Here is a 20,598-nt window from a genome sequence, read left to right on the forward strand (position 1 = left end):
TCTGTTGTAGAACCTGCTCTTAAATCATATTTTCCTCAAATGGCAGTTTTTAATGCTATTATTAATGAGGTACCTTTAATTAAAATCAGGACAATACACAACAATTCACTGATAAACATTTTTGAGTGTCTGCCACGTACCAGGCACTCTGTGAGGCTCTGGAGATGCAGACACATTGCTTGCCTTTTGAGGCTTAGAGTCATTCTGCTTAAGTTACCATTTTTGATGAAATAAAGATAATCATCATTAATGAATAGTTTTCTTTACATTGAGGATAATAATCCAAGTTCAGCCTTTAGAATTAATGAATGTGCAAAATGACTTGACAAATCTTTAATAGAACAAACTTGGGAATGAAGGAATGAAATGAATGAGTGAATGAATTGTTTTTAAAAAAGAGATAAAGTTGCCATCAAGAGTATCAGTGGAAAATAATAAAATTATTTTACATTGATGTACTTTAAAATCATGTACATTTAGAAAAGTCATTCTTTTTCTAGAGCAAATGTATATTTGAAATAATATCTAACATCAATGTGGGCTGATTATTTTTCAGTTATAAAAGTTTTTACAGTAATTCAGCTTTGATCACAAGTTTATTCAATTATATGCTGGTTACCTATCTATTTATATAAAATCATACCTTAAAATGAACACCCTGATGCAATTTTAAAATTTAATCCCAGCAAAAGTAGGTTATGTAATACATCAACTCTTTTTACAAACTCTCAGGAGAAGACTTTTATTCACATTCTTTCTACAGCTGACATAAATCTCCCGGGCCTAGCAAAGGGCCAGATGCTCAGTGAAAAAGTCTTTTACAAGGTCTGCTTCACAGCCTGCAGTTTTAGACACAAAATGGAGATCAGGAGAACACTTCCCAAGGTTGAAAAACCTTACTGTCACTTTATACCTTCTTCCAAAGACATTACTCATTTTTACCCTGGGACTATATGAGCGATCTCACCCAACATTATCAAAGGCACTGCATAAATATTGATGACAAATGAAGCTAACCCCATCCCTGCAACTGTGTCATGCTTCCAAAATGAATAAAGGATATATGCATCTTTTTAAAAGAAACCTCGTACATAACAGCATTCCCCTCTTTGCCACAGTTCTCTTCCCTCTGTGCACATTTGCTGATGCATTGGTGAGATGGAAGCATGGTCCTCTGAAGGCCAGTGCAGTGGTGACAGAGAGCGGGTGGTTTAGAACTCGCAAATCCAACTTGAAAAAAGGCCACAGTAACCCAGATGTCCCTATTTCTATCAAAGTGGCCCTACCCAGAAACTCAGATGATGACATCTGTCTATGGCATTTACTGAAAAACAAATGATCATTTATATGATATTTATCTATATCGTGTATATATCATTGCAAAGCAGAGCGGCTGGCTTAGAGCAGTAAGGGATAAAGTAGACTCAGGCAATTTCTTCATGCAGTTAAAATTTTTTAAACGACTTTTGATTCAATTCAATAGAAGAGACATTTATAGGGAGCTGATTATATGCAAGAAATCATCTTCATGTAACTTTATATCTGGTGTCAAATATGGAATATCATCAAATCTAACATCTTCAAATACGATGTGGTTGACCAAACAATAAATTAATTTAATTTATGTCTTGTCTGGACAAAATAAGGTTTTTTACAAGCTTTTCTGCCAGAAGTCACAAATCCCTTCAGCAATACATTTTCATAAAAACAGTCAGTCAACTATGGTCAGAAGTATAAAGAATCTTCAGACATCAAAAAAGTTACAGATATTACAGTTGGCTCTCTGTCAGGTAGCTTATTTTGTGATTTACAATGGACGAAGGGATGACTTGTGACTTTTTACTCTAAGGATCAAATTTAAATTTATGACATTTCTTGCAGTTAATCTATATAACCTGTGTATAAAGACAGACATAGATGCATTTAACCAAAAGTTATAGTTCGAATAGTTGTGGAAGAGTTCTACTCTTGATTTTATAGATACAACTGAAATGTTTTATAATTGAGAGCTTTTTAAGAAAAGACATTTTTGAATAAAATATTTCTTAAAATTGTATTTATTATACTCATGAAGTAAATGATACTGTCTTAACAGCAACAAGTAGTTGTTTGAAAATCAGATCAAAGAATATAGTAAGCAAATATTGAATTTGCTATTTTTTTCCCTTTCACATCTGTCTTTGCTTTTAGGTTTGAAATGTTTCCTTGGGAAACATTTAACACTTAAATATTTAAATATTTTATTCTATAGAAGGAGATTAAACATAGTTTACAAAGCTTCTATTTTCCGTCATTTCTCAAATTTGTATTTCTTAATATTTTTGACTCTCTCCAAAGCTTTAACAGATAAAGTATCTCAGCAGAAGACCTAATTGGAAATAAATGAGCTCATAATTATATCTGTTACTGCTTTCATACCTCCTTTAACTGCCAGAATGTTCTATAAATGGCCACTGATAACTAGTTTATTGGGCTTGCCTCATCACACAGTATATAAATCACTACTGATTTAACTAAGTAATTTGGCTTTTGAATTCAGGACTCAGTACACACACACACACACACACACACACATGCACAAACACACACGTGCACACACACAAAATTAGGTTTTGTGGCATTTGAGAACAGTGTTTAATAACATGCTGGTGTAGTGTGGGTGGTTTTTAAAGCTGGTTTTGGTTTTTAGCTCCACATTAGCAGTGAGAAGTTTCTGTGTATTTTTTCACATCTAAAAATGCCAGGAGAAAACAGTATTTCTGAGGATGGTTAAGTAATTTAACAGATGAGTTATAATCTATTTGTTTTAACTGAAACAACAAGTACATCAGTTGAAGGGTAAATAAATATCCTCTTGTTTTCTGAAACTTATTTGTGTCCTCTAGCATAACTTCGACCCAGGAAGCTGCACTACCTCCCTCTGAGAGGAGATAACAATATTGTCCAGAATAATCAGGCAAGATCTTGAAAAGATAAATTGCAAGGAGAGGATGAAAATGGCAAGAAGTGCATGCCTTCCTGTGCTACAACTGCAGCTTGCATCTGTCTCACAGAAAAGACAAAAAATACAAGGAAGAAGGGAAATTGTGATTAAAGCACGAAAATCTAAAGAAAACCAGATTACAAAGAGGTTTCTTTTTTCATGTTTTATTTCCAGGAAATACATAAATAAAAACTATCATAAAAATCCTATTATTTCTATCAGGGTAGGTAGAGTGGCACTTCAGAAAAGGAAAAAAAAACTTAAAAAAATTATTTAAAAATACCTAAGAGTTTCCTGTTAAGATGATCCACTAGCCCAGGTGAAGTGAGATCAAAGCAAGAATTTGATTAAAAAATAATAACAATAACAATACCTCTTTGAAAGGGATTCTAGAGTTATTTTGAAGTGGTCTAACCAGAGGGAGCCGCAGTTAGGGATAACTGGAGTTTGGGGAGGGGAGTTCTTGGAGGTTATCTGAAAGTATAGGCTGAAGGAAAATATTTTAGTTTTCCTCCTAACTCTCCCCCGTCTTCCTCTAGGACAATCATTGTTTGTTCCTTCGTTGTTAAGGATGCTAAACCCAGGCCCAGGATGCAGGTTGCTCAATTTCTTGGGAGAGAGGATGAAAAAATGCGTGGAGTGACTAACCACACGTGGCATTCACTCCTCCACCCTACTCTCTGTCAACCCCAAGGCTTGATGAAGTATAATGGACAGGTGTGCTCCCTCCCAGTGCTTTGATATCAACCAGTGCTTTTATACCAAAGACAGTTTAAGGGGTGAAATTCTGATCAGGGAAGTTACCTGGCTACAAAGGGAAGTGATCAAAAGGAAAATGACCAAAAGTAGTTTCTTCATGTTTGAAGTACATTCTCTCTCTTCTCCTTAGATTCAACTGAAAAGACTGACCTTCCTCAAACACTGTACTGGCTAGAATAAGTAATGTCTCCAGGAGGACTTAAGCTCAAAGAACAAAATAGTGATGCATAGAAAATACAGCTTCAAAAGAAAGGCAACAAACTGAACAATATATATCATGCTACCAAAACTGATAAATGAGGAATTTAAAATAAACATCAGCAATATACTCAAGGAAATAATGGAAGACAGTAGCAAAATAAAATGTGAAAAAGAAGTCATTAAAAAGAACAAAGAGGAAATATGGTAAAAAAAAATATTACAAGTAAATAAAAATATACATAGTTTTTAAGTGAAGGGGCATGAGCATTTAAGTTATGCTTGCAGCATTAAATAAATAAATAACTGAAATACAACAACAGATGAGATAGCAGCAAAGCTGCAGTGTAAGAAGGATTTTGATATAATTTGGATATTTGTCCCCTTCAAATCCCATGTTGAAATATGATTCCCAATGTTGGAAGTGGGGCCTGCTGGGAGATGTTTGGGTTGTGGGGCGGATCACTCATGAATGGCTTGGTGCCTTCCCTGTGGTGAGTTCTCCTTCTTCCATTGGTTCATGGGAGAGTTTGTGGTTTACGAGCCTGGCATCTCCCTTGCTCTCTCTCTCACCATGTAACATGCCTGCTCCCACTCTGCCTTCCACTATAAGCGGAAGCTTCTTTTTAAAAAAAAAATTTTTTTTAATTGCATTTTAGGTTTGGGGGTACATGTGAAGAATAGGCAAGATTGTTGCATAGGTACACACATGGCAGTGTGGTTTTCTGCCTTCCGTCCCCTCGCCTGTATCTGTCATTTCTCCCCATGCTATCTCTTCCCACTTCCCCACCCCTCCGTCCCTTCCCCATTTCCCCCCAATGGACCCCAGTGTGTAGTGCTCCCCTCCCTGTGTCCATGTGTTCTCATTGTTCAACACCCGCCTATGAGTGAGAACATGCGGTGTTTGATTTTCTGCTCTTGTGTCAGTTTGCTGAGAATGATGGTTTCCAGGTTCATCCATGTCCCTACAAAGGATGTGAACTCATCGTTTTTGATGGCTGTGTAATATTCCATGGTGTATATGTACCACATTTTCCCTATCCAGTCTATTATCGTTGGGCATTTGGGTTGGTTCCAGGTCTTTGCTATTGTAAACAGTGCTGCAATGAACAGTTGTGTGCATGTGTCCTTATAGTAGAATGATTTATAATCCTTAGGAGGATGTGGAGAAATAGGAACACTTTTACACTGTTGGTGGGAATGTAAATTAATTCAACCATTGTGGAAGACAGTGTGGCGATTCCTCAATGACCTAAAAATAGAAATCCCATTTGACCCAGCAATCCCATTACTGAGTATATATCCAAAGGATTATAAATCATTCTACTAGAAGGACACATGTGGAAGCTTCTTGAGGCCTCACCAGAAACCAAGCAGATGCTGATTCCATGCTTGTACAGCCTGCAGAACTATGAGCTAAATAAATCTTTTATCTTTATAAATTTCCCAGCCTCAGGTGTTCCTTTACAGCTTTGCAAAACAGACTAACACAGATTGAATAATTTGAAAGACAAAATTGAAGAACTGTCTTGGGAAACAGAAATGCTTCCAGAAAGCTGATAAGAAAAACCAAATAATAAAAATGGAAATGGAAGAAGGAAAAATAAAGATGGTGAGCAAAAATATTTCAAGAAATAATAATAAAAAAAATTTTAGAGTTAAATATGATAGACTTCAGACCTAAATTGAAAACATTCAAATAATAAAAGAAACAAATTCAGGAGGGCATTGTTAACAGTGGGGGAAAGTAAGGATGGTAAGTTTCTTGATAAAGCTTTGTTTTGTTTTTGAAGAGAAAGAAAAGACCAAAAAAAAAAAAAAAAAAAAAAAAAGAACAAGTGATTATTTCAACTAAAACTAAAAATCTATATTGTGATAATGGGATTTGGTGAAGTGATACAGAGAATGAAAGGGTCTTGAGAGGGCAAGGTTGGGAAGCAGACAGAGATATTGAAAAGTGCAAGGAATTAATAGGAAAACATAAACATGAGCCCATATTTTAAATTAACAGTGACCACTGTATGTTATGTAGGTAAAGAATGCACAACTTTAAAACTTACAATATTGAGAGAGAGATCCAAGATGGCTGATGACTAGCAGCTCGGGATTGTAGCTCCCAGTGAAAGCGCAAAGAATGAGAGGATGCCACACCTTCACATGAATTCTTGTTGCTCACGCACCAGGAGATTCCCAGCCGAGGAGCCTCACGGGTCACCAGCGCGACTCTTGTGACCTGCGAGGTGGTTTTGCCAGCGCCTCGGAGCGGCGGTTCTTGGTGCAGAGTCAGAAAAGCACCATCAATCTTAACACCGCTGATTTAGTCGGCGCAGTGGGTTGCTCAGATTTCAGCGCTGAGAATCAGTAAGTTGGACGTCCACTCAGAAACCCAATTACAAAGACGGTAATTATAAAGACCACAGATAGATAAATCTACAACGAAGGGAAGAAAACAGCCAAAAAAGGCTGAGAATACCCAAGATCAGAACGCCTCTCCCTCAGCAGGGGATCACGGTTCCTCATCAGCAACGAAACAAGGCTTAATGGAGAACAAGTGTGTTCCAATTACAGAAGCAGGCTTCAAAATGTGGATAATAAGAAACTTCTGTGAATTAAAAGAACTTGTTCTAACCCAATCCAAAGAAACAAAGCACTTTGAAAAAAGCTTTGACGAAATGTTAACAAGAATACACAATTTAAAGAGGAAAATAAGTGAATTGATGGAGCTGAAAAACACAATACGAGAACTATGTGAAGTATGCACAAGTTTTAACAGTCGAAAGCAGAAGAAAGGATATCAGAGGTAGAAGACCAACTCAATGAAATAAAACGAGAAGACAAGATTAGAGAAAAAAGGATAAAAAGGAATGAGCAAAGTCTCCAAGAAATATGGGACTATGTGAAAAGACCTAATCTAAGCTTGATAGGTGTACCTGAATGTGACGAGGAGAATGAATCCAAGCTGGAAAATACGCTTCAGGATATTATTCAGGAAAATTTTCCCAACTTAGTAAGGCAGGATAATATTCAACTCCAGGTAATACAGAGAACACCACAAAGATATTCCTCAAGAAGAGCAACTCCAAGGCACATAATCGTTAGATTCACCAGGGTTGAAATGAAGGAGAAAATACTACGGGCAGCCAGAGAGAACGGTCAGGTTACCCACAAAGGGGAGGCCTATCAGACTTACAGCAGATCTCTCAGCAGAAACCCTACAAGCCAGAAGAGAGTGGGGACCAATATTCAACATCCTTAAAGAAAAGAACTTTCAACCAAGAATTTCACATCCAGCCAAACTAAGCTTCATAAGTGAAGGAAAAATAACGTTTTTTTGTGAACAAGCAAGCACTCAGAGATTTCATCACCACCAGGCCTGCTTTACAAGAGCTTCTGAAAGAACCACTACACATAGAAAGGAACCAACAGTATCAGCTTTTCTAAAAAATACCAAAAAGTAAAGAGCATCAATATAATGAAGAATTTATATCAACTAATGGGCAAAATAGCCAGCTAATATTAAATGGCAGTATTAAACTCACATATATCATTATTAATTCTAAATTTAAATTGACTAAATCCCCCAATCCAAAGACAGACAGGCAATTTGGATAAAAAACTAAAACCAATCAGTATGCTGCATCCAGACCCATTTCACATTCAAGGATACACAAAGACTCAAAACAAGGGATGGAGAAAGATTTACCAACCAGAGAGCTAAATAAATAAATAAAAAGCAGAAGTTACAATTTTTGCCTCTGATAAAATAGTCAAAGCAACAAAGATCAAAAGAAGCAAAGAAGGACATTATATAATGATAAAAAGATCAATGCAACAACAAGAAGAGCTAAAGATCCTAAATATATACACACCCAATACAGGAATACCCAGACATACAAGTCTAATAAAGAGACTTAGACTCCCACACAATAATAGTGGGAGACTTCAACATTAATATTAGACAGATCAATGAGACAGAAAATTAACAACGATATCAAGGACTTGAACTCAGATCTCGAATAAGTAAACGTAATTAACATTTATAGAACTTTCCACTTTAAATATACAAAATATACACTCTTATCAGTACCACATGATATCAACTTAGAAGTTTAAATGAAATGTTGGTTGGCTACTTGTTTGTTATTCTCTTCCCTCATTTTCTTTCATGTCTCCATCATTAAGGACAATTATAGGCATACCCATATTTAGACTGCATTCTAGCCCGGGCAATAAAGCAATACCCCCATTCTCTCTCCCTCTTCCTCTTTCTCTTTCTTCCTCTTCTCTATTCTCTTTCTTATTATTCTTTTTATCTTTCTCAAAAAAAAAAAAAAAAAAAAAAACACCTAACAAAGCTTTTTGGTTTTGGCATGGGAACATATCAATTAAAAAAACTTAAAAAAAAAAAAAAAACTTACAATATTTAGGCTTTACAGTGAAAAAGTAGAAAAGTTTAAAAGAAAAAGAAAGCACACTAAATAAAAAATAAGAAAGCAAATTGAATTATAACAATTTGCTCATCATCTTGAGCTGGAGGACTTTCCAACATTCAAAATGCAATTTATGTAAGATAAATTCTGAATAAAATCAAGTTCAGTCATTTTCGAATCTCTTGAAACTATGAGAAACCTTGTGCATCCTTTCAATTTCTTCCCATTGTCTCCTATCTGTACTTGGAACAATATATTTCTGTAAAATCAAAAATTCTTTAAAACTTATCACACATATTGTTACTAGACCTCATTTTCAACCAAGTTGACCTGAACTACCTTTTATAACTAAACTTTTTTGGATTATTATGAAGTTCTTCCCTGAAAACTTTCTTATTATCCTTTATGTCATAGCTTGTTATATTAGGCACACTTAAGAGCTTTATTTTTCACTCAGCAAATATTCCATATTGACTGGTATAATGCAGTAGCATAATGCTTCCTAAGGGTGAAGCAAAAGGCGCAAAGGCAAAATTGTATTTTCATTTGCTGCATTGACTATATTTTTCTTGAATAAGTGAAAAATTAAGAAAAACAGAGTATAGCTGTGAATTAGCTATACTCTATAGCTATACTTTATATAGCTGTAATAAGTAGGTCAAAGAATTGAACTGTGATGATGAATTGAGGAAAAAGAAAGTAGCCTTTGTGATCTCTAGTGAATTAAGCTGCTTCCAGTTCATTGTTAAGCCTGCACCTATTAAATGAAAATCTTTTCTTGCAGCAATGAAAAAGATGTGATCTTTGTTCAGTGGGATTTGATAACCATAAAGGTGGGAGAATGGCAGCCCAACTCACTTTACTTTACTCTAGTGTACTTGTGTGAAATAATGGCTTCAACCAAGAGTTTACCTTGACAGTGAAGCGTTTTTTCCTTGGTGGATTCCAAACTGTGCCAGTTGAATGAATGAATGCATGCAAAGGGGTTAAGGATGTCACCAACACATACGCTTTAAGAATCACAGACAGATCTTCGGCTCTAAAGATTGTTTCATGTCGAGCAAGGACTGTCGTTTCATTCCTAAAAAAAATAAAACAACATAGTTAGCACTCCATAATGTAGGATTGAGTATATAATTTGTAAATTACCTACAAGCTTTGTAAACCCTTTCTATCCTTTGTAGGACATCCACCTTCAGTGTGTGGGTTTCCCTGAACCATTTCAACTGCTTATTAGCATCACTACCAGGGGGGTCAAGAGGTACAGAGAGAAGGCGTCAAACCTGTGTAATAGTTCTCCAATCTGGCAGATTTAGTCAAAGTATTTTTAAAGAGTAAAAAGGTGGCTGGGCATGGTGGCTCACTCCTGTAATCCCAGGACTTTGGGAGCCCGAGGCAGGTAGATCACAAGGCCCAGAGTTCGAGACAAGCCTGGCTAACATAGTGAAACCCCATCTCTACTAAAAGTATAAAGATGAGCCAGGCATGGTGGTGTGCCCCTGTAGTCCCAGCTACTCAGGAGGCTGAGGCAGGAGAATCAGTTCAACCTGGTAGGCGGATGTTGCAGTGAGCCGAGATTGCACCATTGCAGGTCAGCTTGGGTAACAGAGGGAGACTTTGTCTCAAAAAAAAAAAAAAAAAAAAAGTTGAATTTTATTTTTTTTTTTAATTAAATGAGTCATACTACCCATGACCTCAGATGCATGGTACCATTGCAACAAAAGTGATATATATATCACTTCGAGTGGAACTTTCTAAAATCTTCTGCCTCTGCCTACCTGTGCTCTGTTTTTTCTTCTCCAGAAAAACATGTTAAGTTTTAAAATAGTGGACTGGTCATAAAGAACATGCCAAAATAATTTCCCCACTAGTTTAATCTTCCCTAATGTCCCTATTCCCAGATAATGAAGAGTTAACTTAAGGGATGAAATATTTTTAAAAAACCACTCAGGCTACAAAAGAAGAGTAACACCAGTTTAATATTTTGTAATGAAACAAATATACTTTCATCATAAATGATATCAAAATGTATAATTATTTGCTCTTCTGCATCATGTTTCCATACATTAAATATCTAAGTTTGATCAATAAAAGGATTATGCTATTTTAAAATACATATATATTTTGAGGTAAGGTCTTGCTCACTCAGGCTGGAGTGAAGTGCTGCAATCACAGCTCACAGCAGCCTCCACTTTGAGGGCTCAATTGGTCCTCCTGCCTCAGCCTCCCAAGTAACTGAGACTACAGGCATACACCACCATGCCTGGATAATTTTTCTACTTTTTGTAGATATGAGGGTCTTACTATGTTGCTCAGGCTGGTCTTGCACTTCTAGGCTTAAGTGATCCTCCTGCCTTGGCCTCCCAAAGCACTGGGATTCTAGCCATGAGCCACTGTACCTGGTCTAGTTTAACTTGAAAATTCTAGGTAGGCATAAGATGCATATGATTCGTCAATAAATACTATCAGCTGTTTAAACACTACTTAATAATTATGAAATTAGATGAGGCAAACTTATTTGTGTCTTGGATAAGATAATTAAAACCTCTTAATTTTTCACTATAACTTATCTACATTATAAAATCTTTTCCCTGGAGGAAACGAATAACTTGATACACAGCAGATGCTTTCTTAGATGCTAGGAGCCATAAAAAATAATATCAGGAAAAAAATGCATCCAGCCATATTCATACTCTAAGGCAAAGTCATTTGAGTATGAAAGGGAAGTTAAAATTTTATAGTTTTGCATTGTCAAGGTTTTAAATTCAATTTCCTTTAATGTAACTTACTAGATAAGAGTCCAATTTACCCAAATGTTTATTCTCTGGCAGGAAAGGTTTGAAATAATCTAGGAGAAAGTTGATGATGCCACTCTTTATTTAAAAAGGAGAGCTGAGAATTTACATAAGAGAACCTAACAAAACACACATGTGAACCACCCGTATCTGTTCTGTACTTTTCTTTGGTTGGCTGTCTCCTAAAATGCATGCTGGCTGTAACAATTCAAAATGATTAGCTTACAGATGTTCATGTCTCCAGTCCCCTGGTTTCCACATACGTGGCTTCACTGTTTTTAAAAGGTGACTCGAAGTACTCGGCTTTAATTGTATTCGCTGATTCAGACACACAGAGGGACTCACTGGAAGTTGCAACTCTGGGAAGATTCAAGAGAGCGGAACACAGTTATTGTATTGTTTCTTTTTGGAATAGCTTTGAAAATAGAGTATGCTGTGTTAAACTGCAGGGTACATGAGAAATATGCAACCATATTTCTCCCCATTCTGAATCAAAATTAGATCCACTAAGTATGAATGCATATTTAGAGAGGACTTTGTTTGCCATATGTTCTCTTACTGCAGAGGAGGAAAACAATTGTAATAATTGATTTCATTTTCTTGCTCAGAAGGGAAGGTAGATATAATGTCTCTAACTCTCCAACACCAAGCTGATCTAACCTCCGTAATGGATGCATTCTAAATGAGGGGGTGGTGGTTGCAGGAGTAGATTTTTGTTTGTGATGAGAATATTACACAGAAAACTTGAGCTAATTTCCTGACAATACAATGCTCATATACTAAAGTTTGTTATGCCTTGTGACCTTGGGAGCCTCAACAACAGTGCTTTATTGTCTCATAACATATTAATTACTAGGTTTTAAGGTATATAAAATAAAGAACAATAATAATGATTTATTTAAGAACACTCATATTGATATGCTTAAAACTAAAGGTATTGCAATACATGATTACAGAAATCAAATATTACAGAAAGCTCTCAAATGAGCAGAAAAAGCATCCTCCAATCCACTTCCATTGAGAACCTCTTCCCACCAAAAACCAATGCTTACATATTGGCTTTTAAAATCCGGATAAGCACATTGGGTCAGACGTGTATGTTTCTTTAATATAAAAGTTGATATAATTAATATAAATATCACTGTATCTACATGAACCTATATATGTAGGTATTTCTATTTTTTTAATTATCCCAAAGAGATGTTATAATAATATATGTATGGCTTCTTATTTACCTACTAACCCATTCTAGCATCCCTTTCATATCAGCATATTCAGAATTATTTCACACATACCTCTTAATAGCTTAGAGTGCTTCATTAAATAAACATATATTTGATTTAGCCATTATCTATTCTTGTGTATTTAAATAATTTTTGTAATGTTTTTCTTTTGGCATCTCAAAAGTACTGCAATGAATACTCTTACATACCTATTATGGTGTACTTTTACAAGTTTGTCTAGTGGCAGATTCTTATTGAATGTAAAATTGCCAGGTCAATGGTAAACACACTGCAAATTTGTTAGACATGACCAGATTGCCTCCCAAAATGATTGCTCCAATTTCCACTCTCTCTAACAGTATTTCAAAGTTGTTTTCTTAATTCCAGGTCACAGTATTTTATTTTTTAATTATATAATTTATCTAGCTCTCAAAATAGAACAAAGGCTTTAAATTATTTTTCCCCTTTGTGCACATTTCATAAATATAACATAGTCTAATTTAAAACACTTCATACTTTTAAGTAAAAGTCAGCAGGAGTCAAGCTGTTCAACATATTCCCATATCTTATTATTTAGCACAGTGTGATCTTGCTCTAAAAATAATAGCTTATTTGTAAGTTTTCCCTTTTAATGAAGTTCTAATACGTCATCATAATAAAGGGAATATTCAAACGGCTTTGGTTTTGGAGAGGATGAATGAACAGCCATTAAGTTAATTTCTTTTCTTGGGAATCACAACTTTTAAAAAGTTTAAATGTTTATGTAATCCTTTAAATTTGTGGTAAGAAAATACATGTTCTTAACTAAAATTTTACTAAATAGAATTATGTTTTCAGAGTTTATTACTATAAAAAGTTTTGTTTCTCCAAAGAGCTGATTTGGAAGCTTCTTTTCCATGGTATGAGAAAGCGTAATTTACTCTGACTTCCCTTTTACCTTGCTGCCAAAAAGCACAGCACAGTTCAAGCCCAAGCATGGTTGATGTTAAAGAAGCTAGACATATTAAGTATTTTGCCAAGGTAGTATCTCAGTGGTTTTGAGGAAGTTGTCAAAAATCATGTCAAAAGAATAAACAATTTTATGTCACATTTTTCTGGTTTAGCTCAAGTGAAGCCATACGTGGAACTGAAGGGGCCCAACACAGGAACTGCCAAGAAGATGTCAAATTCCCACATGAATCCCTGAGACTGTCATCAGGCAATGGAACTGAATATTGAGCAAAATAACTTTACCTTTATTTTTATATTTATACATATATCAATACATTCTAGGCTTCCTATTATATATTTCCAAGCTTGGAAGTTACTTTTTATTATTCGAAAAGAAAAAAAAAACTCTATAATGAGCTGTCGCCTGACATCTAAAACTATTCTCATTTGACTTGATTATAGCCACAACTTAGAAATAAGCTAAATTAATATCTTTAAAAGCTGCAAATGCATTTTATGGAATTTTATAAATAATTGTGTAAACATTTCAGTGTCCTAGGCTAACATTTAACAGATAAAGGTATGTCTGGAGCACTGTTTCTTATTTCTTTCATCTGGCATAGCCATCAAGGGCTGTCTCAACAGTTCAGTCTAATTCATTTATTATCCCAATTCCCTTCTCCATGGGCCAACACACTCAAAGAGCCTAGAAATCTCCTACAAACAGTGCTCAAACTACCTTTTGTTTTTGGAAGGGATTTGGGTGATGAGGCTGTATGACACACGCAATCTTCCAAGTAGTCTATGCTTGTTAACATATACTTGTTAAAAATATTCCAGTAACTTAATATGGAATACCTAGTATGAATCTTTAGGGCTTTCCTGCCCCCACAGTATGAGGATTGAATGGATAATAGATTAAAATGTGAAATATCATGTGGTTAATAGTGCTGTACTTTCATTTACTGGCTACTCTCAGTTTATTTTAGAGAGCCCTGAAGCCTGTAACTTTGTGATCAGTAAAATTTACCCAGAGTAAAAGTGAACAATTTGTTAGGGATGCATGAAATCTGCTTTTCAATAACGTTTAATATCTGCTTGGCTAGATACGGACTGTCTGCTTATGGGGAAGAAGTATTATGAAAATGATTAAACCAGAACCAAGAGACCTGGGCTTTCATTTTGAGTCTTGTCCATCAGCAACTAATAGGCTTGTGACATTGTCAGGAAGCCTTCTAAAATCCAGAACATAATTCCCATGAATCTTCTGAACTTCCTATATCAGTGAACACTATACTGACTAAAATAAGCACTAAAATAAGGGCTCAGGAAATATTTGAAATATTTGTTCTAACAATAAACTTGTTTTGGAGGGTTAAGCAAATCTATGGTTAGAGAACAAAAATCACATTTCAATGAATTAAAAACATTTTATTTGGTTACTTCTTCCCCTTGTATGTGGCATATGAGTATATACAACATAGTCAAATATTAAACACTGAAAAAACATTTGTACTGGCAAAGATTAGCTGCCAAATTTATATTACATTTGATTTAATGTTTTGCCTTGTAGCTAATAATGAATAGGGAAGTAATAATAAAAGTATAGTTATATTTTACAGATGCTTGAATATTATCTTGCATTTTCATATTAGAAAACTAGATTTAGCCAGCATTTTCTTATTTTAAAATTTTCAGTGAAGAGAAAGGTCTTACTTAATAATTAGCAATTAGTTTTGAGATTAGAAGTGTAAATGAGTACCATTTATGAGTGCATTAATCGTTCCTCCTGCCTGAGGGCATTGATAAGTCTTAGAACTTAGCCTGCAGGTATAGAAGCTCTGTAAATATAAACTCAGAACTTTCACATACAGCAAATAGAAACTAATATATGCACAAACTGAAGTCACAGTCAGGAAATCCCTCTATCAGTCAGGGCCCCAGAAGACAGCAGAGTAAAAGGAGTAACTGAAGAGACTATTAACCAAGAGACTATTAATGAAGGGACTGTTAACAAACACAGGGGTATAGTTCAGGAAAATCAACAAGGAGTAGAGAAGCTCCCCAGGGCTGACAAAATGGGAAGCTTTTACCACGCTTAGCCCAGGGAGGAGAAGTTTCCAGAACCAGGCAAAGGCACTGTTATAGGAAAGGCCATTAAGAAAGACTAAGGCTACAGGTAGAGGAACACAGCCACTTCCAAGCCAGGATTCAGAAGGGAAGGAGCCAGGAAACAAATATTTCCAAATTATTTCCTCCTGTGCTCAATCTCTCACTAGATACTAGGCTAGGGATAAGGACACTGTGGATGCAGTCTGTAGAGGGTGGCTCCCTGGAGAAGGGTGTAGAGTGAATCTGCATGGCAAATAGAGAATATTTAGCACAAACTCTACACAGTACTTGGTAAATACAAGTTTTGGCCATAGTATTCTCAGTAGCCACATGTCCTACAAACAACTCTATGTGTACATGTGCGTGTATGTGTGTGTGTGTGTGTGTGTGTGTACAGAAAAAGGGAGCAATATTAGTTTTGATTTCAAATAAGAGCATTTAGATGTGGCAGCAGGGGATAGCATAGAATTCTATAAAAAAAAAACACACATAAAATTCCCTTTTGTTAGGTTAAAAAAAATCATTGACTATTGATCAAATATCAGCAACTTCATAATGTTCAACGTAATATTTTTTTCCTATATCATGACGATTACGGGGGGAAGAAAGAAACAGTGACTAAACAAACTACTGTGAAAAACAGTTCCAGTGGCTAGAATGTCTGTGGGTAGAAACAGTAAAAAAGGGACTTTGAAATCACTCAATGAATGTTTGGCTTATGCTTTGAAAAACATAGAAGCTGAGTCTAAGTTCTGCCAGTTGCCAGAAGAGAACAAAAATCTTCAGCTCTAAGAGATTCTGTTTTTTTGTTTTGTTTTGTTTTGTTTTCTCCATTGAATGACGAGTGCCAAGCACAGCCTGGCTCTTAATATAGGATCTCAGATAAATCTATACTTAATAAATGAACTCCAATTTCTTCTTCCCCAAGTAACCAGTTATGTGCAGAAATGAAGAGTAAGCAAGACAACTGCTGAGTAGCTTTACTGGAGTTGTACAATGCAAACTTATTGTTCAGACCCAGGAAATGTGTATCACATGGATGGGGATTGGTTTTCTCTCTCTACTGCAATGTGGGGTTAGGTTGGCCCAATACTATGTACATAAGATGAGGTTGCAACAATGGCACCAAGGCAGCCCCAGGAAGGGTTCCACAGCTCAGAGATTAACTATCTAAGGCCAAGAGGCCTAATACCGGCAAAGTCCCCTGAAACCCACAGTGAGCATGGGAAAGCATAGGAGAAAATGTCACCAGCAGACAGTGAAGAGGAAGGCTACTCCTTATGGGGACATTGAAATAGTGAAGGATTTGGGGGCCTAGGGTTCATCTGTATTACCAAACAGCCTGAACTTGGGCCCAAGAAGAAATGGGGGACGCCAATACAGACAATTCTAATTTGTCCAGCACATTGTAAATAGTTGCTAAATAATATTTTTCCAAAAATATTTTATAAACAATATTATAAATAACATTTATTTTAAAAATTTTAATTTCCATTTATTAATAGATTCATGAGTGTAATCATGAGTCAATCATTGCTTTTCTAAATTCAGTCTCTTTATCTAGAAATCTAGAATAAGAAAAATAGTAATAATAAGAACTTACTTCATGTGGATGCTGACAGAATTAAATATGAAGCTTCCTTAAAGTGCTTTGCACAGCATTTGATTTATATTACATGCTCAAAAAGTGTTACACAGGTACTGCTATTAAATATCATATTATATATTAAATATTATATTATATGCTGCTAGTAAATATTACCACTTTTAAATATATATTATATTAATTATATATTATTAATATAATATATAATATGAATATATAACATTCATATAATATACATAACATAATATACTATATATTATAAATATACTTAATATATTATAATTATATAAATATAAATTATAATTTATATAATTATATAATTATAATATAATAAATATATTTATTATATTATAATTATATATATTAATATATATATTTTTTCTGAGACAGAGTCTCTCTCTGTCACCAGGCTGGAGTGCAGTGGTGTAATCTCAGCTCACTGCCACCTCTGCCTCCCAGGTTTAACCGATTCTTTTGCCTCAGCCTCCCAGGTAGCTGGGACTACAGCTGTGCACAACCACATCCAGCTAATTTTTGCATTTTTAGCAGAGACAAAGTTTCACCATGTTGGTCAGGATCATCTCAATCTCTTGACCTTGTGATCTGCCCCCCCCACCCCCCAGTCTCCCAAAGTGCTGGGATTACATACACGAGCCACCGTGCCTGGCCAGATTTTTTTTTTTAATAATCTAGAAATTCTGTTTCTAACTTTGGAAATTTCAGATTGTAGCTACAATATTACTCCTTTTGAGTTTAACACTAAGAGGTTCCCACCACTACTACTATCAGATAAAAGCTAATTCTTTAAATCCTCTTACGGCATTCTTAAACATCTAGTATTTGACATTAGTCTTTTTAAAACAAGTCAAAAATAAAACACAGTTATCATTACTTATGAATGGCCTGTAAAGACACACTGTATTTTTAGTGACCTTCCTCAAATTTAGCATTGCAGTATCCCAGGAAAGCAATTTGTTTTTTGTTCAGTTTCAGTAATTTAAAGGAATTCTGTATTAGGTTTTTATGGATGGAGTAAACCTAGGACTGAGTCAGTTACTGCAATACTTAAGTCTGTTCCTCTGTATTTTGTTCAGAAAGAGACTTCTTTGCAAGCAGCCAACACAAATTAAAACAAGAATAGCCTGTGGTCAGCAGATTTATGATACCTAGACAAAACTCTGTCAACTATTTCAGACCTACACTTGAGTTTAAATAATATAATTTGGAGATCCATATACTCTGAATACATTGATTCCGTTTTTTTTTTTTTTTTTTTTTTTTTTTTTTTTTTTTTTAGATAGAGTCTTGCTCTGTCATTCAGGCTAGAGTGCAGTGGTATGATCTCAGCACTACAACATCTGCCTCTGGGGTTCAAGAGATTCCTGTGTCTCAACATCTTGAGTAACTGGGATTATGGCACCAACCACCACGCCTGGCTAATTTTTGTATTTTTAGTAGAGATGGGGTTTCACTATGTTGACCAGGGTACTCTCAAACTCCTGACCTCAGGTGATCTGCCCTCCTTGGCCTCTCAAAGTAGTGGGATTACAGGTGTGAGACACCGTGCCTGCCTTAAAGATGCTGATTCTTTAATAAATTATTACTTTTATTTTATGCAAATAGAGTTGGCCAGAATATCTTTGAGAGAATGGATATGCCAAACACACAAAGATATTATTAGTACAGAATTCTAGCCTTAAGTTAGGCAACTCGTAATTCATTTATCAAGATCTGACATTATTACTACCTGTGTGACTTTGATAACAATATTTTATTCTCTATGGTTTCAGAATATCTTTCATGTGATATGTTCATATCAGGGCACATCAAACCACCAGTACAAACTGCTAGTATTTCTATACAGTACTCTTTGGTGGAAAAACAGTAACTTTCACTTTGTTACAGGAAATGAAATGCAGTCTGTGTCCCAGTGGAAATGGAGTCACAATTTAACCATGAAAATGACCAGATCAACGACACAGCAATGTGCTGTAAAGGGGTAGTCATTTTATAAAATTTCCACCAACTAACCAATCAATCAAATGTTTATGGAGCACTCAGTAAAAGCAAGCCATGAATGCTCTTCTTTCTGTTCTTTTTCAGTGGAAGTGTCAAAGTCATGCAATTCTACAGAAACAATTTTCCCCATGAACTGGCGTATGTTTTGACCATGACAACATAACAACCTTGATTCTGCTCATTCTTCTCAGTTATAAAAGCCGTGTCTAGACTACTACTTCAATTTTCTTGCCCTATGATTTCGCTGCAATGACCAAACAGCATGAAAGATTGTTTTATTACTTTATGGCAGCTTAATTTTCTTGGATGTTTTTCTGCATGAATTTTCCAGGGGAAATGCAAAATTTTTTAAAAAGAAAAATGTTTGACTACTGCAGCAAGACAAAAGGTGAATAATTTAGTATAAATTAATGAGCATCATTAATAACAATTAAAAACACAACCTCTGAAAATATTAATACATAGAGTGAAACAAATATGATAATAGAATGGCAGCCTAAACCCACCCACTGTGAAAATAAGTTTATCACTTTATTAATAGTAAATTTTTTCCTCAGGAACATTTTCTGGAGTAACTATCAGGTATTATTAAAATAATTTAAGTCAGAATAATAACTTACTAGAACTCTATAACAATGATTCCAAATTATTTATATATATATATGAAAGTTATTTCTTTTTTTTTTTTTTTTTTTTTTTTTGAGACGGAGTTTCGCTCTTGTTACCCAGGCTGGAGTGCAATGGCGTGATCTCGGCTCACCGCAACCTCCGCCTCCTGGGTTCAGGCAATTCTCCTGCCTCAGCCTCCTGAGTAGCTGGGATTACAGGCACGTGCCACCACGCCCAGCTAATTTTTTGTATTTTTAGTAGAGACGGGGTTTCGCCATGTTGACCAGGATGGTCTCGATCTCTTGACCTCGTGATCCACCCGCTTCGGCCTCCCAAAGTGCTGGGATTACAGGCTTGAGCCACCGCGCCCGGCCTGAAAGTTATTTCTTATTTAAATGTAACGCACCAACACTAGGGGTCATTGCTCCTATTTAAATGAAACAATTAGTTAACATATCTTTTACTTAATGGCAACCTCACAGGCAAATTTAGCTTTCAATTTTTACCAGGTATTTTTGGTATAATAAAATGTACACAACATTCTTGTCAATTTACCTGTATTTCTATGTTATTTAAAAGTAAACATATTATATTATGAACTAAGTCCATATTTAAAAATCAGGATTTTTATAATATCTAACTCTCAAAGAGAGGTCAGAATATAGACCATGGAGGGGCAAGAGCCACTGGCCAAAATGAAATCTCATGAGGGTTAGAGTTCCAAAGGCCAGAAATAGGTCAAGAACATGGACATGTGTCAGAAAAGATGTTCCGTTCGGATTACTGAACCATTTTGCCTTGAAGTTCTTTCCCTCCAGTTGTTCAGTGATATGATTGGATCCTGAGGGGTTCAGGTTTGTCTGAGTGACATATCACACAAGAGTTCACTCCTCATAGATGAGGACCCAGGGGCACGAGTCAGGAGCCAGGCAGA

At 35.5% G+C, this 20,598-nt stretch overlaps 1 protein-coding gene across 8 annotated transcripts in view; it reads right to left on the reverse strand.

The window, feature by feature from the left end:
- CPED1 (cadherin like and PC-esterase domain containing 1) overlaps window positions 1-20,598 on the reverse strand; it is a 310,759-nt gene that overhangs the window by 186,824 nt on the left and 103,337 nt on the right. For all 8 annotated transcript variants that reach the window (XM_074379153.1, XM_074379151.1, XM_074379152.1 and 5 more), the window contains 2 exons: window positions 11,392-11,524; window positions 9,283-9,451 (listed from right to left, as the gene is read on the reverse strand). In XM_074379153.1, the coding sequence (XP_074235254.1) occupies window positions 9,283-9,451; window positions 11,392-11,524 (302 nt within the window). The remainder of the gene's footprint in view (window positions 1-9,282; window positions 9,452-11,391; window positions 11,525-20,598) is intronic.

The sequence above is a fragment of the Saimiri boliviensis genome, chromosome 10 (genome assembly GCF_048565385.1).
Source record: "Saimiri boliviensis isolate mSaiBol1 chromosome 10, mSaiBol1.pri, whole genome shotgun sequence".
In the NCBI taxonomy this organism is placed as follows: Eukaryota; Metazoa; Chordata; class Mammalia; order Primates; family Cebidae; genus Saimiri; species Saimiri boliviensis.